We start from the raw sequence: 13,980 nt of genomic DNA on the forward strand, positions 1-13,980 counted from the left end.
AACAGCATCAGTGTAGACAAGACTTGGAGAGGTCTAAATCTACCATGTAGACAGAACTTGGTCAGGTTCAGACTAGTTTAGGGCTGGTTTCCCAGGAAGCAGAGATCATACACATGCAGGGGTCTGACTGTTGGACGGGGGCTCACCGTCGTGTGGGACCTCGGATGTACATTTCTTAAAGAAATCATCTCTGGGCTCCACACTTCACCCAAATCAGGAAACTGAAAGAATCTTGTTATTAAACATTCCAACAGGCAAAACAACGTTACCAATTTCTCTGATCCCATGATGGTCAGCATCCAGGGGAGATTCAGGAACTTCTCGGTGTACAGCCCAGTGTTCTGTAAAGACAGACAGGAAGTGGCCTGATTCCAGCACCCCAGGCTTCCAGCAGGAGGTGACCACACTGGAAATCTCCTGGAAAAATACCTTCTTTATTAGTATAAAAATATACTGTTGAAATTGTAAGCAGACTAGTTATTATTTGCAAACCTAAAATATTCTTAAAACTTGGCACCCTGATACTTGCGGTTCCCATTGTTTCCTTTGGTTCAGATTTTCTAGGTAGAAGCAAGCCATCATTTCACACTACTTTCGTCTAATTCTGTTATTTGCTATTATATGAATGAAAAGTCATACTTAAAAATAAAATAAAATTCCTGCCAACAATTAGTGACTCAAAGAGCACATGAGCTGCAGGTACTTTTTCTTCCAACAGTTGCATTTTTCTCCATGAGGAAAACAGAAAACATAGGCCGCCTGATTTTTTGCTTCTCTGTTCAAACTGAGCTAGATTGAAATTGATATTCGTATCAACAGGTAACCTTTTTGAGGTCTGAAATTTCATACCAGGAAAACAGGACCTGGAGAAAAGGAAATGCTCCTAAGCTGCTGGAGGGAAACCACATCCTAAAAATAAAGCTAAAATTCAAATTTGATTTAATTATGACAGTATGTGGTTACATAGAGTGTGAACCAAGGGTCTACATATAGCAGGCAATATGTGAAGACAAATTTGATATCTCAGATGTGAGAGTAAAGGTTTCCTGTCAGATATGCAACCGGTATGGACAAATGCTTTTAGAATATTGCGTGTATCTTTTCAAATTAAAGCTTTGTCTGGATGCATGGCTAGGAGTAGGATTGCTGGATCATATGGTGACTGCAGCCATGAAATTAAAAGATGCTTGCTCCTCGAAAGAAAAGCTGTGACAAACCTAGACAGCATATTAAAAAGCAGAGACATTACTTTGCCAGCAACGGTCCATCTGTCTAGTTAAAGCTATGGTTTTTCCAGTAGTCCTGTATGGATGTGAGACTTGGACCATGAAGAAAGCTGAGTGCTGAAGAACTGATGCTTTCGAACTGTGGTGTTGGAGAAGACTCTTGAGAGTCCCTTGGACTGCAAGGAGATCAAACCAGTCAATCCTAAAGAAGATCAGTCCTGAATGTTTATTGGAAGGACTGATGCTGAAGCTGAAACTCCAATACTTTGGCTACCTGATGTGAAGAACTGACTCATTGGAAAGGGTCCTGATGCTGGGAAATATTGAGGGCAGGAGGAGAAGGGGAAGACAGAGGATGAGATGTTTGGATGGCATCACCAACTCAATGGACATGAGTTGAGCAAGTTCCAGGAGTTGGTGATGAACAGGGAAGCCTGGCATGCTACAGTCCATGGGGTTGCCAAGAGTTGGACACAACTGAGGGACTAACACACACACACACGTGCATCTTTGAGCAGTTTTAGAGACCTGCATGCTCCCTATAAACAGAAGTCTTGTATTGGGACCAAGGTCTGCTTCCCAATAAAAGCTGTTCCTTGAGCAAATTCAGGAAGCAACAGTTAGAACTGGACATGGAACAACAGACTGCTTCCAAATAGGAAAAGGAGTACGTCAAGGCTGTATATTGTCACCCTGCTTATTTAACTCATATGCAGAGTACATCATGAGAAACACTGGGCTGGATGAAGCACAAGCTGGAATCAAGATTGCCAGGAGAAATATCAATAACCTCAGATATGCAGATGACAGCACCCTTATGGCAGAAAGTGAAGAAGAACTACAGAGCCTCTTGATGAAAGTGAAAGAGGAGAGTGAAAAAGTTGGCTTAAAACTCAACATTCAGAAAACAAAGATCATGGCATCTGGTCCCATCACTTCTTGGCAAATAGATGGGGAAACAGTGGAAGCAGTGAGAGACTTCAGTTTTTCGGGCTCCAAAATCACTGCAGATGGTGAATGCAGACATGAAATTTAAAGACGCTTACTCCTTGGAAGGAAAGTTATGACAAACCTAGACAGCATATTAAAAAGCAGAGACATTACTTTGCCAACAAAGGTCCATCTAGTCAAGGCTATGGTTTTTCCAGTAGTCACGTATGGATGTGGAAGTTGGACTATAAAGAAAGCTGAACACCGAAGAATTGATGCTTTTGAACTGTGGTGTTGGAGAAGAGTCTTAAGAGTCCCTTGGACTGCAAGGAGATCCATCCAGTCCATCCTAAAGGAGATCAGTCCTGGGTGTTCATTGGAAGGACTGATGTTGAAGCTGAAACTCCAGTACTTTGGCCACCTGATGCGAAGAGCTGACTCATTGGAAAAGACCCTGATGCTGGGAAATATTGAGGGCAGGAGAAGAAGGGGATGACAGAGGATGAGATGGTTGGATGGCATCACCGACTCAACGGACATGGGTTTGGGTGGACTCATGGAGTTGGTGATGGACAGGGAGGCCTGGCATGCTGCGGTTCATGGGGTCACAAAGAGTTGGACACGACTGAGAAATTGAACTAAACTGAAATGATGCTGGGAAAGATTGAGGGTAGGAGGAGAAGGGGACGACAGAGGATAAAATGGTTGAATGGCATCACTGACTCAATGGAGATGAGTTTGGGTAGGCTCTGGGAGTTGGTGTTGGACAGGGAGGCCTGGCGTGCTGCAGCTCCTGGGGTTGCAAAGAGTCGGACACGACTGAGTGGCTGAACTGAACTGAGCAGATTCAGTCACTGACCAGGGGGCACATGGTGAGACCACCTTGTCAGCTGACATTTCCCACATCTCAGGCCTCAGATTGACCATTCCACTGGAGGTGTAACAGTTTGCCCTGGTGATACAGCTTGACCTCTTTCTGTATGACTAGGTGAGTTGTTAATGACATTTTAGGATTCTATAGAATTAACAGCCCTCTAATAGCAAAATCTTTGCTTTAAAGTTACACCAGGACACGGGGTTACACCATGAGCCTAAGGGAGTTTCTCATTGAAATTAGTTTCTTGATGGAATCTCTATTTTTAAAAATTTCCCATTTTTATTTTGCCAATTTTTTTGATTATTTCGTGTAGATAGCCATCAACAATTTTTTTTAAGTTGAAGTACAGTTTATTTACAACACTATATTAGTTTTGGGTGTACAACAGAATCACTATTTTTATGGATTACACTGACATTTAAAGTTATTATAAATAGAACCTATTTCCTTGTGCTGTATGATATATCCCTATAGCTTACTGACTTTATACATAGCAGTTTTGATCTCTGTCCCCTACACCTGCCTTGCCCCTCCCACCTCCCTCTTCCCACTGGCAACCACTAATTCTCTTTATCTGTGAGTCTGTTTCTGTTTCATGGATAAGTTCATTGGTGGCATGTTTTGGATTTCACATAGAACTGATAACGCACGGTATTTCTCTTTGTCTTTCGGACTTACATCACTTACTATGATAGTGCCTAGGATTATATTGCTGGAAACCCATGATTTTAATCTTTTCTATAGCTGAGTAGTATTCAGTATGTATCTCACATATGAAAACCTAGGTGTATATATTTCATATATGAAAACCTAGGAAAACTAGGTATATATTTCATATATGGAAATATAAGTATATATATTTGAAGAGTGGAATCCTTTGCTGTTGTTCTTTAACCAAAAGAATTAAAATTTCACCATAACTTATAATGATACTGATTCTTACAACTTGGGCTTGGTAGAATGTGCCTCACTGGGACTTCTGTGGCAATAGTTCTCAAACTTTGATGTGCTTCAGTGCCTCAGAATCACCTGGAGGGTTTATGAACCCAAATTGTCAGATTGCAGTTCCAGAGCTTCTGACTTAGTAGATTTGTAAATACCAGTCCAGGGACCATAATGAAAATCACTGTGTCTTTTGAGTAATGCTTTTAGAGACTGAAGATAATCCTTCTAATTCAAATATACTGTCTTGCATCTTAATACATACAAAAGTCTTAATTTGAAACTAGAAGATTGCTAAGTGAGTTCCATTTATAGGGCACTATAAACTGAAATCAATATGTAGGCATCAAAAATAATGAAAAGAAAATGTATTGCCAAAGAACACTGAGAGGAACTTAAGTTTAAAAAAAAATTTATCCTGTAATTAGATTCATTGGCTACACTTGACTGAATAATTCTTTGTAAAAAAAATTTAAGAGGAAAACTACTTTATGTGATTTTTTAAAATTCTCATCAAAATTAGTTTCCTAATGGAATCTTCTAGTTTTAAAAATCTCCCACTTTTATTTTGCTGAGTAATATTCTATTTATATTTCATATATGAAAATAGAGGTATATATCTCTTACATGACAACATAGGTATATATCTCATATATGAGAATAGAGGTACATATTTTCATACATAAAATTTTAAACTTTCATAAAATTTAAAACTCATAAATTAAACATTTTCAAACAATTAAAGCTTTTCATTGCATAGCTCACAACAAACTGTGGAAAATTCTTAAAGAGATGGGAATACTAGATCACCTTACCTGCCTCCTGAGAACCCTGGATGCAAGTCAAGCAGCAACAGTTAGAATGGGACATGGAACAGCGGACTGGTTCCAATTGGGAAAGGAGTACATCAGGGCTGTATATTGTCACCCTGCTTATTTAACTTATATGCAGTGTTGTTGTTGTTCAGTCGCGCAGTCTTGTCTCTTTGCAACCCCATGGACTGCAGCACGCCAGGCCTCCCTGTCCCTCACCATCTCCCGGAGTTTCCCCAAGTTCGTTATTGCATCAGTGATGCCATGCAGCTGTCGCATCCTCTGACACTCTCTTCTCCTTCTACCCTCAATCCTTCCCAGCATTAGGGACTTTTCCAATGAGTCGTCTGTTTGCATCAGATAACCAAAATCCTGGAGCTTCAGCTTCAGCATCAGTCCTTCCAGTGAATATTCAGAGTTGATCTCCTTTAACATTGACTGGTTTGATCTCCTTGCTGTCTAAGGGACTTTCAAGAGTCTTCTCTAACACCACAGTTCAAAGGCATCAATTCTTTGGCGTTCTGCCTTCTTTACAGTCCAGCTCTCACAACTGTATGTGACCACTGGGAAGACCATAGCTTTGACTATATGGACCTTTGTCAGCAGAGTTAATGTCTCTACTTTACAACACACTGTCTAGGTTAGTCATCATTTTCCTGCCAAAGCAATCATCATCTGATTTCATGGCTGTAGTCACCGTCCACAGTAATTTTGGAGCCCAAGAAGTGGAAATCTGTCAGTACTTCCACATTTTTCCTTCTATTTGCCATGCAGTAATGGGGCTGGAAGCCATGATCTTAGTTTTTTTAATATTTAGTCTTAAGCTGGCTCTTTCACTCTCCTCCTTCACTCTCATCAAGAAGCTCTTTAGTTCTTCTTCACATTCTGCCATTAGAGTGGTGTCATCCACATATCTGAGGTTGTTGATGTTTCTCCCATCTATCTCGACGCCAGCTTGTAACTCATCCAGCCCAGCCTTTCTCATGATGTGCTCAGAGTATAGGTTAAACAAACAGGGTGACAGCAGACAGCCCTGTCGTACTCCTTTCTTGATCTTGAACCAATCAGTTGTTCCATACAGGGTTCTAACTGTTGCTTCTTGATCTGCACACAGGTTTCTCAGGAGACAGGTAAGATGGTCTGGTATTCCCATCTCTTTAAGGGTTTTCCACAGTTTGTCATGATCCACAAAAAGGCTTTAGCGTAGTCGATGAAACAGAGATAGGTGTTTTCCTGAAATTCCCTTGCTTTCTCTACAATCTAGTGATGTTGGCAAGTTGATCTTTAGTTTCTCTTCCATTTCTAAACCCAACTTGTACATCTGGAAGTTCTTGGATCGAATAATACTGAAGCCTAGCATGCAAGATTTTAAGCATGATCTTACTAGCATGGGAGATGAGTGCAATTGTTTGATGGTTAGCACATTCTTTGGTACTACCCTTCTTGGAAAATGGGATGAGGATTGACCTTTTCCAGTCCTGTGGCCACTGCTGGGTCTTCCAGACTTGCCGACATAATGAGTGCAAAACCTTGATGGCATCATCCTTTAGGGATTTGAATAATTCTGCTGGAATTTCGTTGCATCCACTAGCTTTATCAACAGCAGTGCTTCTTAAGGCCTACTTGACTTCACACTCCAGAATGTCTGGCTCTGGGTGACTAACCACGCCATCGTAGTCATCCAGTTCATCCAGATATTTTTTATACAGTTCTTCTGTGTATTCTTTCCATCTCTCCTTGATCTCTTCAGTGTCTACTAGGTCTACTACTACCATTTTTATCCTTTATCCTTTATCTTTGGCCGGAATACTCCCTTGATGTTTCCAATTTTCCTGAAGAGATCTCTAGTCTTTTCCCATTTGTTTTTTTTCTTCTATTAAGCACTGTTCATTGAAGAAGGCCTTCTTGTCTCTCCTAGCTGTTCTTCGGAACTCTGCATTTAATTGGATGTAGCTTTCCCTCTCTCCCTTCCTTTTCATTTCTCTTTGTTCTTCTTCTATTTGTAAAGCCTCCGCAGATAACCACTTTGCCTTCTTGCTTTTCTTTTTCTTTGGGATGGTTTCGTTTGCCACCTCCTGTACGATATTACGGACCTTTGTCCATAGTTTTTCAGGCACACTCTTAACTAGATCTAGTCCCTTGAATCTATTCGTTACCTCTACTGTGAATCCATATGGGATTTGATTTAAGTCATACCTGGCTGGCCTAGTGTTTTTCCCAGGTTTTCTTTAGTTTGAGCCTGAATTTTGCTATGAGAATCTGATGATCTGAGCCAGTCACCCCCAGGTCTTGTTTTTGCTGACTGTATACAGTTTCTCCATTTTCAGCTACAAAGAATGTAATCACTTTGATTTCAGTAATGACCACTTGGTGAGGTCCATGTGTAAAGTCACCTCTTGTGTTGTTGAAAAGGGGTCAACAACATGAAGGATCCCCTTCATGGATCACTGCCTTGTTGTGGCGAAAGGGCTTGCATAACTCAATGAAGCTATGAGCCATGCCATGCAGGGCCACCCAAGACGGATGGGTCATAGCAGAGAGTTCTGACAAAACGTGATCCACTAGAGGAGGGAATGGCAAACCATCCCAGTATACTTGCTGTGAGAACTTCATGAATTGTATAAAAGGCCATATGCAGAGTACATCATGCTATATGCCTGGCTAAATGAGTCACAAGCTGGAATCAAGATTGCTTGGAGAAATATTAACAACCTCAGATATACAGATGATACCACCCTAAAGGCAGAAAGTGAAGAAGAATTAGAGAGCCTCTTGATGAGGGTTGGGAGAGGAGAGTGAAAAACCGGCTTAAAACAACTTAAAATTATGGCATCCAGTCCTATCACATTATGGCAAATAGATGGGGAAAAAATGCAAACAGTGGCAGATTTTCTTCTTTAGGGCTCAAAAATCACTGGGCTTCAAATTTCATGAAATTAAAAGACATTTGCTCCTTTGAAGAAAAGCTATGACAAACCTAGACAGCACATTAAAGAGCAGAGACATCACTTTGCCAACAAAGGTCTGTTTAGTCAAAGCTATAATTTTTGCAGTAGTCACATATGGATGTGAGAGTTGGTCCATAAAGAAGGCTGAGCACCGAAGAACTGATGCTTTCGAACTGTGGTGCTAGAGAAAACTCTCGAGAGTTCCACGGACAGCAAGGAGATTAAACTAGTCAATCTTAAAGGAAATCAACCCTGAATATTCATTGGAAGGACTGATGCTGAACCTGAAGCTCCAATGCTTTGCCCATTTCATGAGAAGAGCCAACTCATTTGAAAAGACCCTGATGCTGGGAAAGATTGAGGGCAGGAGGAGAAGTGGGCAACAGAGGATGAGATGGTTGGATGGCATCACTGACTCAATGGACATGAGTTTGAGCAAACTCCGGGAAAGAGTGAAGGACAGGGAAGACTTACATGCTGCAGTCCATGGGTCACAGAGTTGGACACAACTTAGAATCTAAAAAACAACAACAACAAAGAATTAAAAACATTCATAAAATGAAAAAATTTCATAAAATGAAGTTTCTGAAAATTTAAAACTTCATGAAATTAAAAACTACTTCATCAAATTAAAAACTTCCTCATAATATTAAAATTATAAAATTATTTATAAAATTAAAAGTTTCTACTCCATGAAACACCTTATTCAGAAAACCCAAAGATGAATCACAGACTGGAAGAAGTCATTTCCAAAACACATATCGAATAAAGGATCTGTACTCAAATTAGACCGAACAGCCCAATATACATTTGGTAAAGACAAAAATACACCTGGCCAAAAATATAAAGAGATATGTACACAGATATTTTTTGAAGTGAAAGAAAGAGAAGTCGCTCAGTTGTGTCCGACTCTTTGCAACCACATGGACTGTAACCTACCAGGCTCCTCCATCCATGGGATTTTCCAGGCAAGAGTACTGGAGTGGGTTGCCATTTCCTTCTCCAGGGGGTCTTCCCAACCCAGGGATTGAACCTGGGTCTCCCGCATTGCAGGCAGACGCTTTACCATCTGAGCCACCAGGGAAGCCTTATATATTTATCAGGATGTAATTTTTTATATCTCTGTGTAGATGTTAACATCTCTAGGTAGACAGATATTTATATCTCTCAGTAGATGTACATAGATATTCCATAAAATTAAAACTTCCATAAAAATAATAACTTTCATAAACTGAATAACTGGCATAAATTGAATAACTTCCATAAAATTAATAACTTTCATATAGGTAATAACATTCATATTACTCACTTCCATACAACTATTCACTTTCATGACTGAAAACTTCCTCAGAAAAATAAAAATTATAAAATTATTTATAAAATTGAAGCCTTTTACTCTATGAAATACCTTATTCAGAAAATCAAATAATGAACAAACTGAAACAGACTATTTCTGAAACACATATCAGATAAAGGATCTGTACTCAAATTATATGAAACAGCTCCATTAAAATTTGGCAAGGATTGAAACACAAACCTGGGAAAAAAAGATAAACAGATAGTAAATAAGGAAGGAAGGAAGAAATAGGGTGGGGTAGAGACAGCTCCTTGAGACAGCTAACCCTATGATCTGACATTCCCACACCTGGGTAATGTCCTGAGAAAACCATCATTCAAAAATGCACATGTACCCCACTTTCATTACACCACCACTTAAATAGATTAAATCTTAAAGAAATATGGTATGTATATACAGTGGGGCATTACTCAGACATGAAGACCGCCACTAAAATTCTGAAATTATGCCACTGGTCACCACAAGGTTAAACCCTGGAGGATCTAACACTAAATGGAGTCAGCAATAGAGGAAGAAAATAGCAGATGATGTCCCTGCTAGGAAAAGTTAAAAAAAAGAGATACACTGGAAGTAATTTAGAACACCAAAGGAGACTCAGAGATTCAAACACAAAAAAAGAATCCAGAAAAAAAAAATGGGGTAGGGATGAATTAGGAGGTCGGTACTAATGTATGCACAGAAATCTGTACCTGTATTAGATAATCCACAAGGATTATCTCCTGCCTTCCTTCCTTCCTTTTTGCCTTTCTTCCATTTACATATACACAGAAATACTTATCTCTAACATATAAATAAATACCTGTCGCTGTAATAGATAATCCATAAGGAATATTTCCTTCCTTTGTTCCCTGCACATATTAAAAAAAATTTGTATCTCTAATAGTTACTCCACAGGGACCCGATGTTCACCACAGAGAACTTTACTCCACCTTGTTCAATAAACCTATGGCAAAAGAATCAATAAAAAGTACAAATATGCTGTATGATTATGTCATAACTGAATCAGTCTGTTGTACATTTGTTGTAGTGAAAGGAAAAAAAGAGGAATGAGTTTTTCTCTTTCCCTTTCCTGAGAACAAAGACGATAAAGAGAAAGAACAGTGAGCAGGCCTGAACATTCCTAGTTTTTTTACTCTGGCTGCTCCTAACTCTGCATGTCTGTAACTAAGTTTGCTTTTCCGCCCCTTTACTCTGCAGGAGCTACAATTCACATTTTTCTTTAGACTCTATGCTAAATACATCCCTTATCTGCTTACAACACCTTTCCCCTTGTAGTTACACATCAGAAAGAAGGCCACAGAGCCACTGAATGGCCAGACTCAATTACTGAGGTACTGATGCCAGCCTGTGACTGTCTTTGAAACTGTTAAATGAAAATCAGTCAGTCAGTCAGTTCAGTCGCTCAGTCGTGTCTGACTTTGCGACCCCATGGACTGCAGCAGGCCAGGCTTCCCTGTCCATCACCAACTCCCAGAGTTTACCCAAACTCATGTGCATCGAGTTGGTGATGCCATCCAGCCATCTCATCCTCTGTCTTCCCCTTCTCCTCCTGCCCTCAATCTTTCCCAGCATCAGGGTCTTTTCCAATGAGTCAACTCTTCGCATCAGGTGGCCAAAGTATTGGAGTTTCAGCTTCAACATCAGTCCTTCCAATGAATATTCAGGACCAATCTTCTTTAGGATTGACTGGTTTGATCTCCTTGCAGTCCAAGGAGTCTTCTCCAACACCACAGTTCAAAAGCATCCTGCCATATTAATGAACAAGAAATGTAACCGCCATCAGTGATTTCTGGCCTCCAAATGTGAATGAAGGCTCCCCAAATTGTGATCCAGGGGATGCTGCCGCCAGCCCCCACCCCTGGTGATTGCTGAAGAGCTGGGGGAATGCAAGAAGCAAGGTGAACAAGGAAACAGGATTGGCCCCAGATAGCTGAGGTGCATGTGAAAGGAATGAATTCAGTGAGCCCTGAGGCTTGCATCTTCCCATATATAGAATGCTAAATTCCTTAACTTGATACCTGATCTTTTTTTTTAAATTTATTTATTTTAGTTGGAGGTTAATTACTTTACAATATTGTAGTGGTCTTTGCCATACCTTGACATGAATCAGCCATGGGTTTACATGGGTTCCCCATCCTGAACCCCCCTCCCACCTCCCTCCCCATCCCATCCCTCTGGGTCATCCCAGTGCACCAGCCCTGAGCACTTGTCTCATGCACCAAACCTGGACTGGCGATCTGTTTCACATATGATAATATGCATGTTTCAATGCTATTCTCTCAGATTTTCCCACCCTCGTCTTCTCCCATAGAGTCCGAACGACTGTTCTATACATCTGTGTCTCTTTTTCTGTCTCGTATATAGGGTTATCATTATCATCCTTCTAAATTCCATATATATGCGTTAGTATACTGTATTTGTGTTTTTCTTTCTGGCTTACTTCACTCTGTATAATGGGCTCCAGTTTCATCCACCTCATTAGAACTGATTCAAATGTATTCTTTTTGATGGCTGAGTAATATTCCATTGTGTATATGTACCACAGCTTTCTTATCCGTTCATCTGTTGATGGACATCTAGGTTGCTTCCATGTCCTGGCTATTATAAATAGTGCTGCGATGAACATTGGGATACATGTGTCTCTTTCAATTCTGGTTTCCTTGGTGTGTATGCCCAGCAGTGTGGGATTGCTGGGTCATATGGCAGTTCTATTTCCAGTTTTGTGAGGAATCTCCACACTGTTCTCCATAGTGGCTGTACTAGTTTGCATTCCCACCAACAGTGTAAGAGGGTTCCCTTTTCTCCACACCCTCTCCAGCATTTATTGCTTGTAGACTTTTGGATAGCAGCCATTCTGACTGGCTGAAATGGTACCTCATTGTGGTTTTGATTTGCATTTCTCTGATAATGAGTGATGTTGAGCATCTTTTCATGTGTTTGTTGGCCATCTGTATGTCTTCTTTAGAGAAATGTCTGTTTAGTTCTTTGGCCCATATTTTGATTGGGTCGTCTATTTTTCTGGAATTGAGCTGCAGGAGTTGCTTGTATATTTTTGAGATTAATTCATTGTCAGTTGTTTCATTTGCTATTATTTTCTCCCATTCTGAAGGCTGTCTTTTCACCTTGCTTATAGTTTCCTTTGTTGTGCAAAAGCTTTTAAGTTTAATTAGGTCCCATTTGTGTTCTTTTTGGCTTTCATTTCCAATATTCTGGGAGGTGGGTCATAGAGGATCGATACCTGATCTTTGATGTGCAGACTGCCTGCTCCCTATGTTGCAAACTTGTATATAGCCTGACTTACCCTCTGCCTCCTTGGAGCAGTTTTCTCAGAGCTACTGAGATATTGTCTCCTGGGTTTGGAGTCCTAAACATTCCCACTAAACAAAATAACTACTTTCACGTTGTGACTATATTTTTTAGTTGACAACACAGTGCATGAGGAAGAAATCAAGATGCTAACTCACACCTTTGTCCCTCATCTTATATGCGCCCCTAGACTCCTCATGGAGCGGGGGCACAGTCCTTGAGGCGCGAGACTACTGTGGTCCGCTCTCTGCCGGCTGAGAATTAAAGCCACCTTTCTATTTCCTCCAAACTCTGTCTCCGTATTTTTCATTTGGCTTCAGTGGGCAGAGAGGCCAGGATTTTGTCCAGCAACACACTGAGGACAAGCACAAAACTGCAAATCGACTAGACTTCAATGTAGCGCTGGCATGAGATTAAAGAAAAGGGAAGAAAAGTAATGCCTAGTTTATTCCCTCTGACCTGCTGGACTCGGGATGCTGTTTGATCTTGGGAACGTGATTAGGTTTGAGTCCCAGGGCTGGACTGGGGTGGGGTCAACACAGCACGACAGGGTGGCCTTCTTTGAGATCTGTCTCAATCCTGTACTGTCTGCCCTGGCTAGGAATTCCTAGTGCACCCCAACGATGGTGGCCCAACCCTCTGGCCTCAAGGATGAGAGGTGAAGTCACCAAGTATCCAGGTCCCCTGGTGCTGGGGTCCAGCTCAAGACTCCTTCTTGAGAGTACAGCCTCATAGGCCCTCAGCAGGGAGTGGTGTCCCAGGTACTGAATAGCCTAGCATGGAGGGGTGAAGCTTCAGAGGAAAGAAGTAGTGGGACACAAGCCCTTGGGAGTTTGCTCAGACACATTCCACTCCAATTCACAGCCCAGGAAGCCAACCTTCCCTAAGGCTTGGTTGCCCGTAGAATCAGACTTGGGCATGAAGAAGTGCTGCCACCTTGTGGACATTTCGTATAACTACAAATTGCCCACCTGCGCTTACTGGCACCTCCGATTCACAAGGCCTGTGGGATTCTTAATGGCAGCTGCTCTCAGGAAAGGTCCTGGGGTGGGTATTGCAGAAATAAATTCTAAACACCACCAATTTACAAGAAATCAATTGAAACAGGCAAATTTTCCCTCATATCCTTCAAGGGAAAAAAAGCCAAAAATGGCCACAAGATGCTCAACATCCCTAATTATTACAAGAAGAATGTCAATCAAAACAAAAACAAGAAATCAAATCCCATCTGACAGAATGGTCATCCTGACTGTCTGCAAACAGTAAATGGTGGAGAGAACAGGGAGATGACGGAACCCCCCTAGAGATTCTCTAGGAATGGACATTGGCAACAGCCCCTAGAAAAGACAGCCTCCAAAGGCCAGAAAGAGAGTTTCAAGAGAGCTAAGCCTAGGATTTTAATACTGACACCTGGGCCTAGATTACAAAAACCCATCATTCAAAATGACACATGCACCCAACATTCACTGCAGGGCTAATTCCAACAGCCAAGACAGACCCAAGAAAATATCCCTCGACAGATTGAATCTTAAAGAAATGTGGTACATATATACAATGGACTTTAATCAGACATGTAAAACCA

General features: G+C 41.0%; 1 protein-coding gene and 1 non-coding gene across 2 annotated transcripts in view; both read right to left on the minus strand.

The window, feature by feature from the left end:
- The window catches only part of LOC145528606 (uncharacterized), a 29,559-nt gene extending 16,214 nt beyond the window's left edge, over window positions 1-13,345 (minus strand). The window contains exons 1-3 of the mRNA XM_081547268.1: window positions 13,277-13,345; window positions 13,067-13,171; window positions 270-341 (exon numbers count right to left, since the gene is read on the minus strand). Of these exons, the coding sequence (XP_081403394.1) occupies window positions 270-341; window positions 13,067-13,171; window positions 13,277-13,345 (246 nt within the window). The remainder of the gene's footprint in view (window positions 1-269; window positions 342-13,066; window positions 13,172-13,276) is intronic.
- TRNAC-GCA (transfer RNA cysteine (anticodon GCA)) lies at window positions 8,748-8,819 on the minus strand. The gene has a single exon. It is a non-coding gene; the product is annotated as a tRNA-Cys (tRNA).
- Window positions 13,346-13,980: the final 635 nt, after the last annotated feature.

The sequence above is a fragment of the Giraffa tippelskirchi genome, chromosome 12, assembly GCF_054371585.1.
Source record: "Giraffa tippelskirchi isolate mGirTip1 chromosome 12, T2T-mGirTip1v1.2.pri, whole genome shotgun sequence".
Taxonomy (NCBI): Eukaryota; Metazoa; Chordata; class Mammalia; order Artiodactyla; family Giraffidae; genus Giraffa; species Giraffa tippelskirchi.